Source organism: Colletotrichum lupini, chromosome 5 (assembly GCF_023278565.1).
Source record: "Colletotrichum lupini chromosome 5, complete sequence".
Taxonomy (NCBI): Eukaryota; Fungi; Ascomycota; class Sordariomycetes; order Glomerellales; family Glomerellaceae; genus Colletotrichum; species Colletotrichum lupini.
The window spans coordinates 391,894-409,656 of NC_064678.1; the positions used below are offsets into that span (position 1 = coordinate 391,894).

The 17,763-nt window shown below is 36.4% G+C and overlaps 4 protein-coding genes across 4 annotated transcripts; 2 read left to right on the forward strand and 2 right to left on the reverse strand.

Moving 5' to 3' along the window:
- Positions 1 to 396: 396 nt before the first annotated feature.
- On the forward strand, positions 397 to 1,682 carry CLUP02_09544 (NAD dependent epimerase/dehydratase; the record flags this gene model as incomplete). Its single annotated transcript, XM_049288522.1, has 5 exons — positions 397 to 470; positions 536 to 963; positions 1,041 to 1,243; positions 1,315 to 1,504; positions 1,558 to 1,682. The coding sequence occupies 5 exons, from the start codon at positions 397 to 399 to the stop codon at positions 1,680 to 1,682; spliced, it is 1,020 nt and encodes a 339-aa protein (XP_049145666.1).
- Positions 1,683 to 5,009: 3,327 nt separating this feature from the next.
- CLUP02_09545 (uncharacterized protein) lies at positions 5,010 to 5,240 on the reverse strand (the record flags this gene model as incomplete). Its single annotated transcript, XM_049288523.1, has 1 exon — positions 5,010 to 5,240. A coding segment is annotated over one exon (231 nt), but the record flags the coding sequence as incomplete, so codon positions are not given.
- A 4,354-nt stretch (positions 5,241 to 9,594) lies between these two features.
- CLUP02_09546 (oxidoreductase) lies at positions 9,595 to 10,593 on the forward strand (the record flags this gene model as incomplete). The annotated part of the gene is made up of 1 exon (XM_049288524.1): positions 9,595 to 10,593. One exon carries the CDS (start codon positions 9,595 to 9,597, stop codon positions 10,591 to 10,593), a length of 999 nt encoding a protein of 332 aa, XP_049145668.1.
- A 135-nt stretch (positions 10,594 to 10,728) lies between these two features.
- Positions 10,729 to 11,713, reverse strand: CLUP02_09547 (uncharacterized protein; the record flags this gene model as incomplete). The annotated part of the gene is made up of 3 exons (XM_049288525.1): positions 10,729 to 10,753; positions 10,818 to 10,986; positions 11,041 to 11,713. 3 exons carry the CDS (start codon positions 11,711 to 11,713, stop codon positions 10,729 to 10,731), a joined length of 867 nt encoding a protein of 288 aa, XP_049145669.1.
- Between the last annotated feature and the right edge of the window lie 6,050 nt (positions 11,714 to 17,763).

The window sequence follows — 17,763 nt, forward strand, 5'->3', positions numbered from 1 at the left end:
CAGCCAGGGACACGGAGAGTCATTGTGGAGTGAAAGCTGTTTCTGTACCATTTCCGGGTCCATAAGGCAAGCAGTTACTTTCTTAGCGGGCAAGGAAGCACGGCCATGTCAGCGACACTGCGAGACATACTTGTTCCTATGTCCGTACACTCCGTCTAGAAGACTGACGTAATGATGTTAAGTCCGTTAACAACAAAAAATACTTGCAACTAGAGTTGGCTCACACGTATCTGTCAATTTCACATATTTAATAATCAATTATTCCGTAGTAAAAATTGACTGTATTACTGGACAAGATACACATTGTTAGAACCTACGTGGTCGCATTTTTGATTTTCTATTCGTCAAGACTGAGCCACCTCCTTGGCAATTTCACATATCCAACCTTCTCAAAAAATGACCAGAGTTCTTCTTACCGGAGGCAGTGGCTTCATTGCTACGCATATTCTGAAGCTTCTTCTTGAACGCGGGTAGGAGACATTCCAATTCGCGAATCAAAAGCATATGCTGGTCTCAACTAAAAGCATCCATGTAGACACTCTGTGGTCACAAGCGTCCGCAACCAAGCCAAAGCAGACGCTATCAAGCAGTCATATCCTGAAATCGGAGCCGACAAATTGTCCTTCGCCATTGTTCCCGATGTGGCTAAGAGCGATGCATTCACCGATGCCGTCAAATCTGACCCACCATTTGAGGCGGTCATTCATACTGCAAGTCCCTTTCACTTCAACGTGACGGACATCAAGGCGGACCTCCTTGATCCCGCTATCAACGGAACAACCGGTATCCTCCAAGCTATCAAGCAAAATGCCTCGTCGGTTAAGCGCGTGATCATCACGTCATCCTTCGGTTCCATGATGGACATTTCCAAGGGGCTATGGCCCGGTCACACTTATGACGAGAGTGACTGGAACCCCATCACGATGGAACAGGCGTTGCAGAGCGCTGGCGCTGGTTACTCTGGTGAGTTGACCCCTACTGTCTCGAGATCGCGCTGAATGCGGCACTTGATAATTGCTATGTATCTGACAAGTATACAGCAAGCAAGAAGTTTGCTGAAAAGGCAGCTTGGGACTTCCTCGAGGCCGAGTCTCCTGCGTTTTCCATTTCCACAATCTTACCACCCCTCGTCTTTGGTCCTGCTGTGCAGAGCCTGGCTTCCCTTGATGCCCTCAACACCTCAAACCAATTTATCCGCAGCTTCATTCTTGGCGCGGCGAAAAAGGGAATTCCTCCCACTCAGGTCAGTCCATCTTCCCTGCCGTAACTCCGATTACTTCGACGCACTTCGGCTGACTCGAGTGTGTATCACAGAACCCCATCTTCGCCGATGTACGAGATGTGGCATTTGCTCATGTAGCGGCCATGGAGAAGAAGGAGGCTGGCAACAAACGCTTCTTTATCACGAACGGCTACTGCTCAAACCGTGAGATTATTGAAATCATCCAAAAGCTCTTCCCGGAATACAAGTCAGCTTTGCCTTCCAAAGGCACTAAGGGCGGTGGTACGTGGAAACTTTGATTGCAACTTATTCAATGATCACTGACCGCTGTCTAGAACTGCCCAAGGAGGTTTACCAAACGAACACCACACGCAGCGTCGAGATTCTGGGCATGAAGTACGCGGATTTCGAACATTGTATTATTGACACCATTAGATCTTTTGCCTCCATCAAGCAGTAGCATCACAGTGCTCGGGTATCGGGGGAGATGACATCAAAATTGTAGCATATCTAGCATAGGAATGATCAGGATTGCTTCTATGTTCGAAATGTGTTGATCCATAGGGGTGATGTGCGATAGTCTAGAATTTAAACTTCAAGTAATTGTTAGTATCCCTATTATAGGGTAGTTAGTTCGAACCGTAGTTAACGAAGAGATTAATTAAACTATATAAATATTTGCGTAGGTATAAAAAAGAGGTTCTAACTATAAGTTAAGCTAGCTACGATAATCGTAAATAAGGCCCCTAATTAGCCCCTATATAGTCGGCTATATGCCGCGGTCGAATTAGATTTCTAATCCGATATTAACTTTCTCTTTTTTTTATTAATTTAATTACTATAGTTAGAGGTATAATTCGACCTTAGGCCCGTTTACTAAGTCGTCTCCTTTTCCCCCTTTTCTCTACTCTTTTTATATAACTTATCCCTCTATTCGTATAATAACTTTTTTATTACTTACGAATTACTCTAATCCCTTATTTAGTACTACTTTTATAAAAGCGTTTGCGAGGTTATTTTTATTATTAATCTAACAGATCTCGAGTATCTCGCGCCTTTTATACGATTACTTAAGGGCTATAATATTAATTATAAGCCTCTTTTCCTTTATCGTTCTTAATTTAACGAGGTATTCGTATAGCGAGTAGGAATCGGTATAAATAACCGTTAGAATAAATAAAAGGCTAATTTAATTAGTAATTTTCTTTAGCGTCGTTAAAATCGCGTAGGAGAGGTTAACGTTATTAACTATATTATAAACCTCCGACGCTAATATACTTCTCGTTACTTACTTATTTTTAATTAATAAGTAGTAGATTATATTACTATATATAGTAAATTCGCTCTCGCTTATACTCTCGTTAGCTATAATAATAATATACCCTAATTACGAAGTAAGGTCGTTATTATTTATAAATAACCTATTAACAAAGACGTAGAGCTTACTAATCGCAAGGTTAATTAGGTAATAAATAAGACCTCGATCGAGATTCGTTTACTACTACTTAAGCCGCTTATTAAGTACCTCGACGTTTTATTTAGTTAGATTTATAACTTATGCTACTTTAGCGTAGTTAAAAATTACTTTAGGTTAATAAATACTCGTAATATATACCCCTTGCGCGAGCTTAGCCTTATACTACTTTTTAACGTTAGTTACGTTTAGATCGACGAGGTTAATCTTCTCGCCCTACCCTTTTTATTAAAAGACGACGGTTTCCTTTTTAATTATAAAAATCCCGCTATTAAATACTAGGGGGGTGTTTATTATAAGGACCTCTTTTAGTTTTACTACGAAGCCCGCTTTTTAGAGCTCCTTATCCTCCTTTTTTATAAAGTTAATATTGGATAGGCCTAATATATCGTCGGTTTATATTCTAACGATTTTAAATTAGTCGCCTTCGTGCTCTGCGATTAGTAAGCACGGGTCGTACGTAGGGGTAACTATTAATAATTAATTAATATAAAAATCGTAATAAGTAGCCTATTAATAAGTGCCTAATTCTGCGAGCCTATATAGTAGCTTAAGTACTTTAATAATCGTGCTTTCTAAGTACTTACTAGCTATTTCTTTTAGTAAATAGGCTAGGATTTTCTTTATAAGCCCTGTGGCCGATTAGGTATAGGCCTAGGTAATATTACGGCTCTAAATCTCGTATCCCTTCTTCTATAGCGATACTATTAGTACTATTATTAATCGTTAGCTATAGCGCTATATAATAGGCAATTATATAAGTAGCGTTACCTTTTCGACGTCGCCGTACCCCTAAATTACGTATTTAGACTTCTCGTACGGCTAGGATGTTCCTTTCCCTTTAATCTTACGAACTATTCGTAATTTAAATATACGGAGGTTTATATATTTTTTTAGGTCGTATAGGATAAATCGATAGACCCCTCGATCGCAAAGAGTATTTGTTTTAATAAGATCTAATCCCTTATACGGCTTTTTAGTAATTATAATTACGCCTTCCTTACGTAGTTTAACCGCTAGCTCGAAATCGGCTTTCTCTTTTACTATATAAAAGGTATTAATTACCTCGTTATTAGTAATAAATTACTGCGTTAGGGCTTGCTATCGTAGTTTTTTACGACGTCTTGCTAGTAGTATTAGTACCCTTTTAGCAATTTCCTCTTCCTCGTCGTTTATTAGTATTACTACGACGATTTCGTTAAGGATAATTTCCTATGCCTCTACCGCGGGTTATATAGTTTCCCCTAGCTCTTTTTCTTCTTATAGGTTAGAAATTACCTCGTTAGGATCTATATAGTACGGTCTAACTACCGTAATTAATACTTTAAGTAGCTAGTTACGATCTCTTATAATTATATAAGAGCGCTCGTTAACGGAAATTAACTTATATAGCCTAGCCTATTATTAAGTGATTTCGTACTATACTTATATATCCGAATTTAGTAGCATATCTAGATTATCCCCTATATCGGGCCTATTGTGCGTAGTAATTACCTCGTTAACTTACTTTTTTACGCTTATTTTATATAGTACCCGCATTATTTTTTTAACTACTTAGGCTCATTAGCTTATACTTAGTAATAGTAGCGAGGCTAAGGTCGTTCTTAAATATACTCTAAATACTAATAGCGTTAATATAAGTCCGTTAGGCCCCATAGTGTCGTTATAGTATTTAAGTACTATCTAGAGGCATTCGTTATCGGTAGAATCCGGATTTTCCTCTTTAATAATTCTAAACGCCCTTTTTAACTACTAATATACCCTTTTTACCTTTTTAATACTATAGTACGCTTTAATAGGTACGACTTTTAGTTATATACCGTAGGCCGTCGCATTGTCCTTGAATTTTACTAACTTAAAGCTAGTGCTAGCGTCGGTTCTAATATTATCTAGCGGTCCTTAGTATATATCGATCTAGCTTTTTTATAGGGCTACTTATACTATCTTTGCTTATAAATCCTAGAGGAATTGCCCTACTTAGAAAGATATAGCTACGTCGATTATATATAGTACTAACTAACTATTTAAATAGAAAATATCGATAACTATTTCCTAGTTAAAGTTAAGCTTATTACGTAATTTGAATTTAAATCTGCGTAGGCTCTGCGTATTTATTTAGTATTAATAATATACTTTCGTTAACTACTCTAGCGCCCCTATTTTAATATTATTATTACTTAATTACTTTAAGAGGTTATATAGCCTCGTAACTAACGGGTACCCGAATCTCCGGTATAATTTTCTAAGCTTACTTTCCGTTAGGTAATTAATTAACTTCGTATTATTAGTAAGCTTTATAAACACATGCCCCTATTATCGTTCGACTATTTCGAAGTGCTTATTACTAAAGATTCTATTCTTCGTATTATCGAATATAATACCTAGTCGATCTATGTCTTTTAAATATAAGAGAAATGGGGTATTAATAGGTAAAATATAGAAAGTTATCGTTCCGAAGTATGTTTTTATTTTTATTATACCTAGGGTGACGATTTCCTTACTTAGGCCGAAACTAATCTTCGTAATACTTACTATTAACGTATTAAGTATTACTAACGTAATCTTTTATAACGCTTAGAATTACCCTTTTCCTCTAGTTAACTATTACGATGCCCTAGTGTCTAGGATAACTTTATAAAAATCGTCTAGGCCGTACTTTTTATTCGTATAAAATGCCTATATAAGCTTAGTATTCGAGGGATCTAAGTAGTATAAAAAGGACCCCTCTAGCTACCCCTAGATTTACTTAGTACTATGTTCCTTTTTTTTAAATATCGAGAGAGATAGCGTCTTCTCTTTAATTATTAAGAGAATAGGCTTCGGCCCTATTAGATTCGCCTTTTTAGCCGCCTTTATATCCGTTATCTAAGGGACCTTCTTTTACTATCCGTAAATAAAAGCTTACTTATTAAGAGCTTTTATTACCCTCTATTCGTTTAGCCTCGTATATCTTCTAGAGGCTAACGGGGCGAAAAAAGAGTAGTTAATATCGTTAATTTCGTTATAATCTAATTTGTTAATATAGGGGGTAAGATCTTTTTTATTTTTTAAATCTTTTATAGAGGGTATATACTTTAGGCCGCTACTTTAGCTACCGTTACTAGGTTCCGTACCCCCGGATCTGCCCTTATATATAACGAGGAATTAGTTAAACTAAAGAGGGCTAGTTTTATTATTTATTACCCTCAACTTTTTATACTATTCGTACGATTTAATACGCTCTTCTTTAGAGTAGTTACTTAACTAATATCTATCCTTTTTATAAATATAGTATTACCTTTTCTATTACCCTACCTATAAGTTAAATCTCTACCTATTTAACGAATCTGGGCCTCTTTATTAGCGATTATTATATTTAGCCTCTTTTTTTTTTTTATTATACGTTCGATCGACCTAATATTATTAATAAGGGCCGTTATATACTTAGAAATAGGTTTAGCGCGGCATTCTCGCCTTAATATTAAAGCTAGATCTTAGTCTCGAGCAGAGCGTCTCGTAGTCTTTAAGTACTTAGTATAGGGTGATTTTTATTTTTAATATATACTAGACTGCGGTATAAAGATATCCGACTTTCTGCTCGTTTATCCCCTTATTTAGCTAGGTTTTCGCTAGCTTATCGATTCGATTAATAAGCTCTTTAAGGATCTCTACTTATAATTTGCCCTCTATTATCTTAGTTATAAATATAAAAAAAATCGCTCGTAGCTTAAATAGGAGCTCTAGGTTTTTATCGTAAGTCTTAAAGTAGCTTCGGATTACGTTAATTATACTAAGAAAGTCGTTTCGATCGAGATTACGTACCGCTTCGTAATAATAATTAGAGGCTTTATTTACGAGTACGATATTAATTACCGAATAGTACTAGTGTTCCCTAATTCCGACTTTTTTATAATAATTATAAAATATCGTTAAGGTTTCTTATAAGACCTTATACTTCCCCCTAGAGTACAATTTCTTTTTTAAGAAGATCTTTTTAAGGTTTATAAATTGCCTCGTATTTGCCGCTAGATTTTTAGTATTTATATACGAACCCTACGTCGCTACGTATTATTAATAACTTTAGGTCGTTTACCTCCTTTTTTATTAACTAATTGGCGCCGAATTTTATATTAGTAGCGGTAATAAGTTATAGATCGAAATAGGCAGAATTATTAATTATCGTACTTCTAATACTATATTTTACCCCGGTATATCCTTTTATAACGATAGATTTCCGTTAGTAATTATAAAGAGGAAATCTAGGTCGTTTACCCTTTTTTTAAATTCGTTAAAGCGATTATACGCTCTATCGACCTATGCCTAGTTCTATAGTACGAATTCCGTTTTTATAATTATTATTATTAGTATTTCGTATAGCTCTCGCAATTATAATTACGCTAGTAATACCCCTCGCCCGTAAAGGAATTTATTAACTACTTTTATAATTCCTAGGCTTGCGCTCGCGAACTATTCGTTTAGCTAGTAGCTAAGGTCGTTTATAATCTCGTAAAATAGGGGTTGCCCCTATAGCCCCTTTTTCTTATAGACTTTAATTAAATAGATTAATACCGCGTCTATTTACTTATTATTAAGCTAATCTGCGATTCTATATATCTACGTCCCCTAATAGTCTAGGTTAATATTTACTTACTTATAAAGGATTAAGATTCTATTTAGGATCGGGTTTTATCTTCTTCTTTTTTACTTTAACTCGCTAAGGGTTATGCTTTAGCTTATACCCGTATTAGTAATCGCTAGCGTATTTAATCTTAACGAGGATATATTTAATTTGCGCGCTAGTTATAATAAATCCGTACTTTTACTATCCGACGAATTTATTAAAGTTTAGGAAATTCCCGCTTCCTCTCGCCGTCTCGCTACTACTCTCGTTTTTATTATTTTTAGTAATTATTATTACCTTTTTAGATCGCTAGCTATCGTACTTACTAAGATCCTCCTTTTTATTTAATAAAAAAGGGTAGGTTTTAGTAGTTCTTTTTAATAATAGTAGCGGTAGACGTTTATATTATTATAAAAAGATATAGTAATTAGTCTTAGGATCTTTATTAGTTACCGATTTCCGCTATCCCGTATACTTCTAGCTTCCTAAGCCTCGTACTCTCTATAATCTCTAAATAGCTTCCTTCCTCGACCTACCTCTTCTAGGGCGGTATTCCGTAAGAATAGTTAAAAATAAACGCCGGGCGGCTTATAAAAGAGCTATATAAGCTATTAAGAACCGTATAGGCTATTAAGTATGGTTAACGAAGTTAAGCCCTCCTTTTTATAAAATCGTATATTTCGAGGAAATTATTAAAAATACTTACTTATTACTTATACGTAGTAAGGTTAAATACTTTAAAGATCTTATTTTTTACGGCCTCTTAGTACCCTATTTTATATCTTTTAGGTAGTCTTTTTCGTAACTTAATTACGGTTAGGTAATTATCGCTTACTAGCGATCCTTTTTATTATTTATTTAATTTCTAATCGCGGGCCGGCTATAGAAAAGTCGTTTAGTAAAAAAGCTACTCGGGGCGACGGTAAAAGGCTAGTTACTTAAGTAGTTCTATTAATTAACGTAGTTTAACGTAATAAACGTCGACCTCTCGTAAGTAATAAAGGGCTACGATTACTTAATTCCGTATAGTATTTAAGAATCGCCTCTTTTTTCGTTTATTTTTATAAAGTTAATTAGTACGAATCTCCTATCCTATACGGTATTAAGAAGTCGTCTTTTTTACGTAGTAAGATACCTTACTAATCTATAATAATAGAATTTAATTACTAATTAATATTAGTATCCCTATTATAGGGTAGTTAGTTCGAACCGTAATTAACAAAGAGATTAATTAAACTATATAAATATTTACGTAAGTATAAAAAGGAGGTTCTAACCGTAGGTTAGGCTGGCTACGATAATCGTAAATAGGGCCCCCAATTGGCCCCTGCGCAGTCGGCTGTATGCCGCGGTCGAATTGGACTTCCAATCCGACAGTAATATTAGAAAACCCCAAACCCGAAGAAAATGATGCTGCTATGAGGTGGTCTATCAACGTAAAGGAATCTGCACAGCAATATCCTAAGGCATGAAGTCCTGCGCCATCATGTACGCTTCATTCCTGGCCTCCTCATCATATAGAGCCCCACTATGGTTTCCGGACAAGAAGGGGGTTTAGGGAAGCCATGGTTTTTCGTCAAACGGACGTAATGAAGCCTACCATTTTTGCAAATTGTAAACCGATAGAAGAATGAGATAAACAAGTATCGGTTCAAATAGAATGTTTGATTGGTAGGAGCATGTATAGTAGTTTCATGCGTGCTGATGATCCAAGCAACCTGTTGTTGTCGTCTTGTTCCAACATCGGCTGGGGACCGATAATGCGGCCGACGCGGCCGCCTGCGATGACTGAGTTCGCTAGAGGCCCAGAGCCTCTAGTAGGTAGCAAGGAAGGTTGGAACCAAACATTCAATCGAAAAGGACACAGTATAATTGGAAACAAAATCTACCTAAAGTATCTGAAAAGAGACCACTTATGAACTGAATGGGGTGAGAGTCTGGAGTTCCCGGCTGGATATTCCAGCGCGGGCAATGCGGCCGCATGCCGCACGTTGACTAGTGAGTGGAGGGAGGCGCAATGCGGCGACGCGGGGATACGGTAATGAGATGCATGCTTAGCCAAATCGACGGCGGATGGATAGGATACTTCTGGACTTACGAACGTTAATTCCGAGAGAGGTCATGTTGCCTGCGCGCTGGTGGCTTTTTGTATGTCTGAGAATCGAGTATAAAGGGTCAGGTCGGTCGATTTGACATAACCTGGTGGGATTTGAAAGCATATCACACCTCATTATACTTTACATCTCTATACACTTCAAATTCCCAACAAGCGGCTGGTCAGTCTCCCACTTTTACATCATGTCTTCAAAGTACGCCTCTTCCCATCTTTCTCCTCAAGGTCCTGGGGATGCTCGTCCTACAGCCCTTCAAATCATCAAAGACGAGGGTGTTGAAGACAAGCTCTCTGACAAGGTTGTCCTCATCACTGGCTGTTCCTCCGGCCTAGGAGTTGAGACGGCGCGTGCGCTGTTGGTGACAGGTGCAACATTGTACCTGGCGGTTCGCAATCCCGCCAAGGCGAAAGCTGCCTTGGGCGACATGTCCCAGAACGACCGAGTCCATCTCTTGACGCTTGACCTGAATGATCTCACGAGCGTCAGGGCCTGCGCCGCAGACTTCGCGACAAAGAGCAAGATCTTGAACATCCTCATCAACAACGCGGGTGTTATGGCGACACCTGAGGGCAAGACTTCCGATGGGTTCGAGACCCAGTTTGGCACCAACTATGTCGCCCACTTCCTCTTCTTTCAACTCCTCAAACCTATTCTTGTTGCCTCCTCGACTCCAGAATTCCCTTCGCGGCTAGTCAACGTCTCTTCAAGCTTGCATAGAGCCTGCGAGGTCCAATTTGACAATTTTAATTGGACTGGAAACTACGACCCCTGGAAGGCTTATGGCCAGAGCAAGACTGCTCTTGTATGGATGGCCAACGAGGTGGAACGCCGATATGGATCTCAACACCTCCATGCCTTCAGTCTCCACCCAGGGGGCATCTTGAGCGGTCTTCAGCAACATGTCCCTGTCGAACTGAAGGAGGCATGGGGGAGGAATGAGGCCCTCGCCAAGCATTGGAAGAGCGCTGAGCAGGGAGCCGCGACTACTGTGTGGGCGACGGTCAGCAAGGACTTGGAGGGCCGGGGTGGTAAGTATCTTGAGGACTGCCAAATCATTGGTGCATGGGATCCCGCAACTGGTGATGCTGGCTCGGGATACGCTACGTGGGCGTACGACCAGGAGAAAGCTGAGAGGCTGTGGTCATTGGGTCTCAAGCTTGTCGGGCTACCAGATGCCGAGTAAGGCCATCCTTCGGACCGCCTGGAGATGCTATAAATAGTACGAGCTTACTGGTAGAAGCATGAGATCTTAAACAGTACTCCAAAAACTATATCGTTGCATGCACGATCAAGTACGCAGGCTAAGTATGCAAGAGCATCACGTAGTGTTGTAATTGACAAGGCTATTGTTCATCTTTTCCAAACCTCCCATCTCAAGCCGTACGTTTAAAACCTGAAGTAACCAACTATTTGGTGAGGACTCCCACAACATGGGGGATCACATCGCTGCTTGACTCATCCGGCGGTTGGGCCAAGTCCACCTCGCTCCATGAGCCAACCTGCCTCAAGGTCTGCCCAGTGGCTCGGCACAATTGACAAGAACCCATCATGTGCCCCCAAAAGATATTTGTGAATTCTGGGAAACAATGTCAGTATGATGCATGTCCGAAGGTGTAGGAAGGTTTCTCACGTTGAAAAAATGGGATAAACAGCCCTTGCTCCGCCTTGACATGCTCAAAGACGTACCATCGGCCGCCCTTCTTCAAGTAGTTGTAAAGCAGCTGTATGTTCTTCTCCGGCTCCGGAATGCTGCAGAGGCACTGGACAGTCATGATGCAGTCGACGCTACCGGGCTCGATCCGTCCGCCCCAAGCCGACTCATTCTGCAAATCCTCAATGCCCACCGGCACAACCTGGTAGGTTCCTTTTAAGCCGACCTCTTCGACACGTCGTTTCAGCGATGCAGCAGAAACCGGGTTCGGCTCGACGCCGTAGATCTTGGTCGGAGCTGCACGGGACTCGGCCTTGGCGGACCGGACGACGGTGGCGAGCGACTCGGTCCACATCCCACTGCCGGCTCCGATTTCGAGGACAACACCTTCGATAGGCTTGCTGGTGCCTCTTTCGGAGACCCGCCCGTCACGAATTCGGCCCTCAAGGAGCGGCAAGACTTTGTCCTCTGCGCTGGCTTTGGCTTTGGGGCCCATGAATTTCCAGAACTCGCCGAACCAGGCCTCTTTGAGTGCGGACCAACTCGACAGGGTCTTGACGTCACCGGTGATGGCGAGTTTGAAGATGGTCAACCATAGGTAGATCAAGGAGATGGTCATGAAGAACCATGGTAGCACGATCTTTGCCAACATTGTGATCATGTGAGGCGGTTCGATTGGTAGCAGAGACGTGAATACCCGCAGTGGTATCACTGTGATGCTTTTGATGCTTTAATACAACATAGGTAAATTCGGAAACTTTACGAGATGTTTCCGTCCTCTTAGTCAAAAGCGCTTGAGCACGGATATTTTGGCGCCATAGAATGGCAGCAGAATGCAACGGAGACAAAAAGTTTGCCCCTCAGTTTCAAACCCCGCGCCGCCTAAAGTGGACCGATCATCTCCAAGACGTAATATGGGGCCGGGAAACTTGCTCGCTTCAATGGAGAGAGTGTGTGAGTTCTAGAGTAAGAGCAAAGACAGGGTAGAGCGAACTAAGAATACATCTTTATCAAATAGAATATAGAGTTTATAACACGCTTAGGGACGCGCAACTACAATATGCACTAGTAGTAGTATCGGATTAGAAGTCCAATTCGACCGCGGCATACAGCCGACTGCGCAGGGGCCAATTAGGGGCCCTATTTACAATTATTATAGCTAGCCTAACCTACGGTTAGAACCTCCTTTTTATACCTACGTAAATATTTATATAATTCAATTAATCTCTTCGTTAACTATAGTTTAAACTAACTACCCTATAATAAGGATACTAATACTAATTAGTAATTAAATTCTATTATTATAGATTAGTAAAGTATTTCGTTACATAAAAAAAACGACCTCTTAATACCGCATAGGATAAGAGATTCGTACTAATTAACTTTATAAAAATAAACAAAAAAAGAGGCAATTTTCAAATACTATATAAAATTAAATAATTATAGCCCTTTATTACTTATAAAAAGTCGACGTCTATTATATTAAACTACGTTAATTAATAAAACCGCTTAAATAATTAACCTTTTACTATCGCCCCGAGTAGTTTTTTTACTAAACGACTTTTCTATAGCCGGCCCGTAATTAAAAATTAACTAATTAAATTAAAAAAAGGAAATACTTACGTAACGACTACCTACCTAATTAATTAGCATAATAAACGAGCTTAATAATATAATATAAAAGAGTACTACGCGATCGAAAAAGGGGATCTCTAAATATAAATATTCTTACTTAGCGGTAAAAGTAACCCTATAGGAGTTATTAAATTAAGAGATTTATAGTATATAAAAAAGTCTATTACTACGAGGATCTTATAAGTATAACTTTAAGCTTACGATCTAAACGACCTCTTTATAGCCCCCTTAACTACCCCCCGGGTATTATTTAAAAATATAATATAAGGAACGGTTTAATAAGGGAAGAGTGGATTTAAAGGTCCTAATAATATCGAGTTAAGAGTATTACGGATCTTAGAAATTAACTTAAGAAAAAAGTAGCTACCCTAAAGTAGTCCTACGACCTCCCGCTAAAGTTATTATTAACCTAAGAAAAGGCTAAAAAAACGAGGATTTAAAGAAAAAAAAAAGAATCCTCTAAAGGGCCGCTAAAGGGCTTTTTTTTATATTAGCTCCCGGTATAAAATTACTAATTTCGAAAAATTAACTAAATAATAAAAGGGATTATTAGTAAGTAATAATTATTAAATTATAATTAAGCTATAAAAAAGACTACCTAAAAATATAAAATAGGGTACCGAGAGGCCGTAAAAAATAAGATCTTTAAAATATCTAACCCTACCGCGTACGAGTAATAAGTAAGTATTTTTAGTAAGTCCTTAAAATTTATAATTTTATAAAAAAGAGGGCTTAACTTTATTAACTATACTTAACGGCCTATACGGTTCTTAATAACTTATATAGCTCTTTTACGAGCTACTTAGTATTTACTTTTAACTATTCTTATAAAATACCGCCCTAAAAAAAGTAAGTTAAAAAAAGAAACTATTTAGAAATTATAAAAAATACGAGGCTTAAAAAGCTAGAAATATATAAAATAACGAAAATCGGTAACTAATAAAGATCCTAAGACTAATTACTATATCTTTTTATAGTAATATAAACGTCTACCGCTATTATTATAAAAAAGAACTATTAAAACCTACCCTTTTATATTAAATAAAAAAGAAGATCTTAATAAGTATAATAGCTAGCGATCTAAAAGGGCAGTAATAATCGTTAAAAATAATAAAAACGAGAGTAATAATAAGACGGTAAAAAGAAGTAGGAATTTCCTAAACCCTAATAAATTCGTTAGGTAATAAAAGCACGGATTTATTATAACTAGCGCGCGGATTAAGTATATCCCCGTTAAAATTAAATACGCTAATAACCGCTAATACGGGCATAAGCTAGAGCACGACCCTTAGCGAGTTAGGATAAAAAAAAAAGGATAAAACCCGATCCTAAATAGAATCCTAATCCCTTATAAATAAGTAAATATTAACCCGGATTATTAAGGAACGTAGATATATAGAATTATAAATTAGCCTAACGGCGAGCAAATTAACATAGTATTAATCTATTTAACTAAAGTCTATAAAAAAAAGGGGCTATAGAAGTAACCCCTATTTTATAAGATTATAAACGACCTTAGTTACTAACTAAATAAATAGTTCGTAAGCGTAAGCCTAAGAATTATAAAAGTAGTTAATAAATTCCTTTATAAGCGAGGGGTATTACTAACGTAATTATAATCGCAAGAGCTATATAAAATACTAATAGCGATAATTATAAAAGAGGAATTCGTATTATAGAACTAAGTATAGGTTAATAGAGCGTATAATCGCTTTAACGAATTTAAAAAAAGGGTAAACGACCTAGATTTCCTACCTATAATTATTAATAAAAATCTATCGTCGTAAAAAGATATACTAGGGCAAAATATAGTACTAGAAGTATAATAATTAATAATTCTACCTATTTTGATCTATAACTCGTTACCGTTACTAACGCGAAATTTAGTACCGATCGGTTAATAAAAAAAGAAATAAACGACCCGAAGTTATTAATAATACGTAGCGACGTAGGGATCGTATATAAATACTAAAAATCTAATAATAAATACGAGGCAATTTATAGACCTTAAAAAGATCTTCTTAAAAGAAAAATTATACTCTAGAGGGAAATATAAGGTCTTATAAAAAACCCTAACGATATTTTATAATTATTATAAAAAGGTCGGAATTAGGGAATACTAATATTATTTAGTAATTAATATCGTACTCATAAGCAAAGCCTCTAATTATTATTACGAAGTAGTACGTAATCTCGATCGAAACGACTTTTTTAATATAATTAACGCAATCTAAAGCCGTTTCAAGACCTACGATAAGAACCTAGAGCTCCTATTTAAGTTACGAGCGATTTTTTTATATTTATAGCTAGGATAATAAAGGGTAAATTGCGAGTAAAGATTTTTAAAGAGCTTATTAATTAAATTAATAAGCTAGCGAAAACCTAACTAAACAAGGGGATAAATAAGTAAAAAGTCGGATATCTCTATATCGTAGTCTAGCGTATACTAAAAGCAAAAATAACCTTATACTAGTTACTTAAAAACTACAAGACGCTCTACTCGAGGCTAAGATTTAGCTTTAATATTAAAATAAGAATACCGTACTAAACCTACCTCTAAGCGTATAACGGCCCTTATTAATAATATTAAGTCGATCGAACGTATAATAAAAAAAGAAAAGAGGCTAAATACGGTAATCGCTAATAAAGAGGCCTAGATTCGTTAAATAGGTAAAGATTTAACTTACGGGCAGGGTAATAAAAGAGGTAATATTATATTTATAAAAAGGATAGATATTAGTTAAGTAACTACTCCGAAAAAGAGCGTATTAAATCGTACGAATAATATAAAAAGTCGAGGGTAATAAATAGTAAAACTAGCCCTCGTCGGTTTAACTAATTTCTTATTATATATTAGGGTAAATCTAGGGGTACGGAACTTAGTAACGGTAACTAAAGTAGCGGCCTAAAGTATATACCCCCTATAAGAGATTCGGAAAATAAAGAAGATCTTACCCTCTATATTAACGAATTAGATTATAACGAAATCGACGATATTAACTACTCTTTTTTTACACCGTTAGCCTTTAGAAAATATACGAGGCTAAACGAATAGAGGGTAGCAGAAGCTCTTAATAAATAGGCTTTTATTTATAAATAGTAAGAGAAAGTCCCTTAAATAACGAATATAAAGGAGGCTAAAAGGGCGAATCTAATAGGGCTAAAGCCCATTCTCTTAACGATTAAAGAAAAAACGTTATCTCTTTTAATATTGAAAAAAAGGAATATAGTATTAAATAAATCTAGGGGTAGCTAGAGGGGTCCTTTTTATATTACTTAGATCCCTCGAATACTAAGCTTATATAAGCATTCTATACGAGCGAAAAGTACGGCCTAAACAATTTCTATAAAATTATCCTAAATACTAGGGTATTGTAATAGTTAACTAAAAAAAAAGGGTAATTCTAGGCACTATAAAAAATCGCGCTAATAACGCTTAGTATATTAACGGCGGGTATTATAAAAATTAGTTTTAACCTAAGTAAGGAAATCGTCGCCCTAAGTATAATAAAAGTAAAAACGCACTTCGGAACAATAACTTTTTATATTTTACTTATTAATACCCTATTTCTCTTATATCTAAAGGATATAAATCAACTAAGTATTATATTTAATAATACGAAGAATAAAATCTCTAGTAATAAGTACTTCGAGATAGTCGAACGACGATAGGGGTATACGTTTATAAAGCTTACTAATAATACGAAGTTAATTAATTACTTAACGGAAAGTAAGCTTAGAAAACTATATTAAAGATTCGGGTACCTATCGGTTACGAGGCTATATAACTTCCTAAAGTAATTAGGTAATAATAATATTAAAATAGGGGCGCTAAAGTAGTTAATAAAAGTATATTACTAATACTAAATAAATACGCAGAGCCTACGTAAATTTAAGTTTAAATTACGTAATAAGCTTAATTTTAACTAGGAAATTATTGTTAATATCTTCTATTTAAATAGTTAGCTAGTACTATATATAATCGACGTAGCTATATCTTTCTAAATAGGGCAATTCCTCTAGGATTTATAAATAAAAATAGTATAGTTAGCCTTACGAAAAAGCTAGATTAATATATACTAGGGACCGCTAGATAGTATTAAAACCGATACTAGTACTAGCTTTAAGTTAATAGAATTTAGGGATAATATAACGGCTTACGGTATATAGCTAAAGGTTATATTTATTAAAGCGCACTATAGTATTAAAAAGGTAAAAAGGGTATATTAGTAGTTAAAAAGGGCGTTTAGAATTATTAAAAAGGAAAATCCGGATTCTATTAACGACGAATGCCTCTAGATAGTACTTAAATACTATAACGATACTATGGGGCCTAACGGACTTATATTAATACTATTAATATTTAGAGTATATTTAAGAATAACCTTAGCCTCGCTACCGTCGCTTAGCGTAAAATAACGAGCCCGAGTAGTTAAAATAATAATATAAGTACTACGCGAGGTAAGTATAAAAAAGTAAGTTAAAGAGATAATTACTATATATAATAGGCCCGATATAAAGGATAATTTAAATATATTACTAAATTCGGATATAAAAGTATAGCGCGAAATTACTTAATAATAAGCTAGGCTATATAAGTTAATTTCTATTAACGAGCGCTCTTATATAGTTATAAGAGATTATAACTAGCTACTCGAAGTATTAATTACGGTAGTTAGACCGTACTATATAGATCCTAACGAGGTAATTTCTAACTTATAAAAAAAAAAAGAGCTAGGGAAAACTATATAACCCGTAGTAGAGGCATAAGAAATTATCTTTAATAAAATCGTCGTAGTAATATTAATAAATAACGAGGAAGAGGAAATTACTAAAAGGGTACTAATACTACTAATAAGACGTTATAAAAGACTATAACGGCAAGCCCTAACGTAGTAATTCATTACTAATAACGAGGTAATTAATACCTTTTATATAGTAAAAAAAAAAGCCGATTTTAAACTAGCGGTTAAACTACGTAAAGAAGGCGTAATTATAATTACTAAAAAGCCGTATAAAAGATTAAATCTTATCGAAATAAATACTCTTCGTAATCGAGAGGTCTAT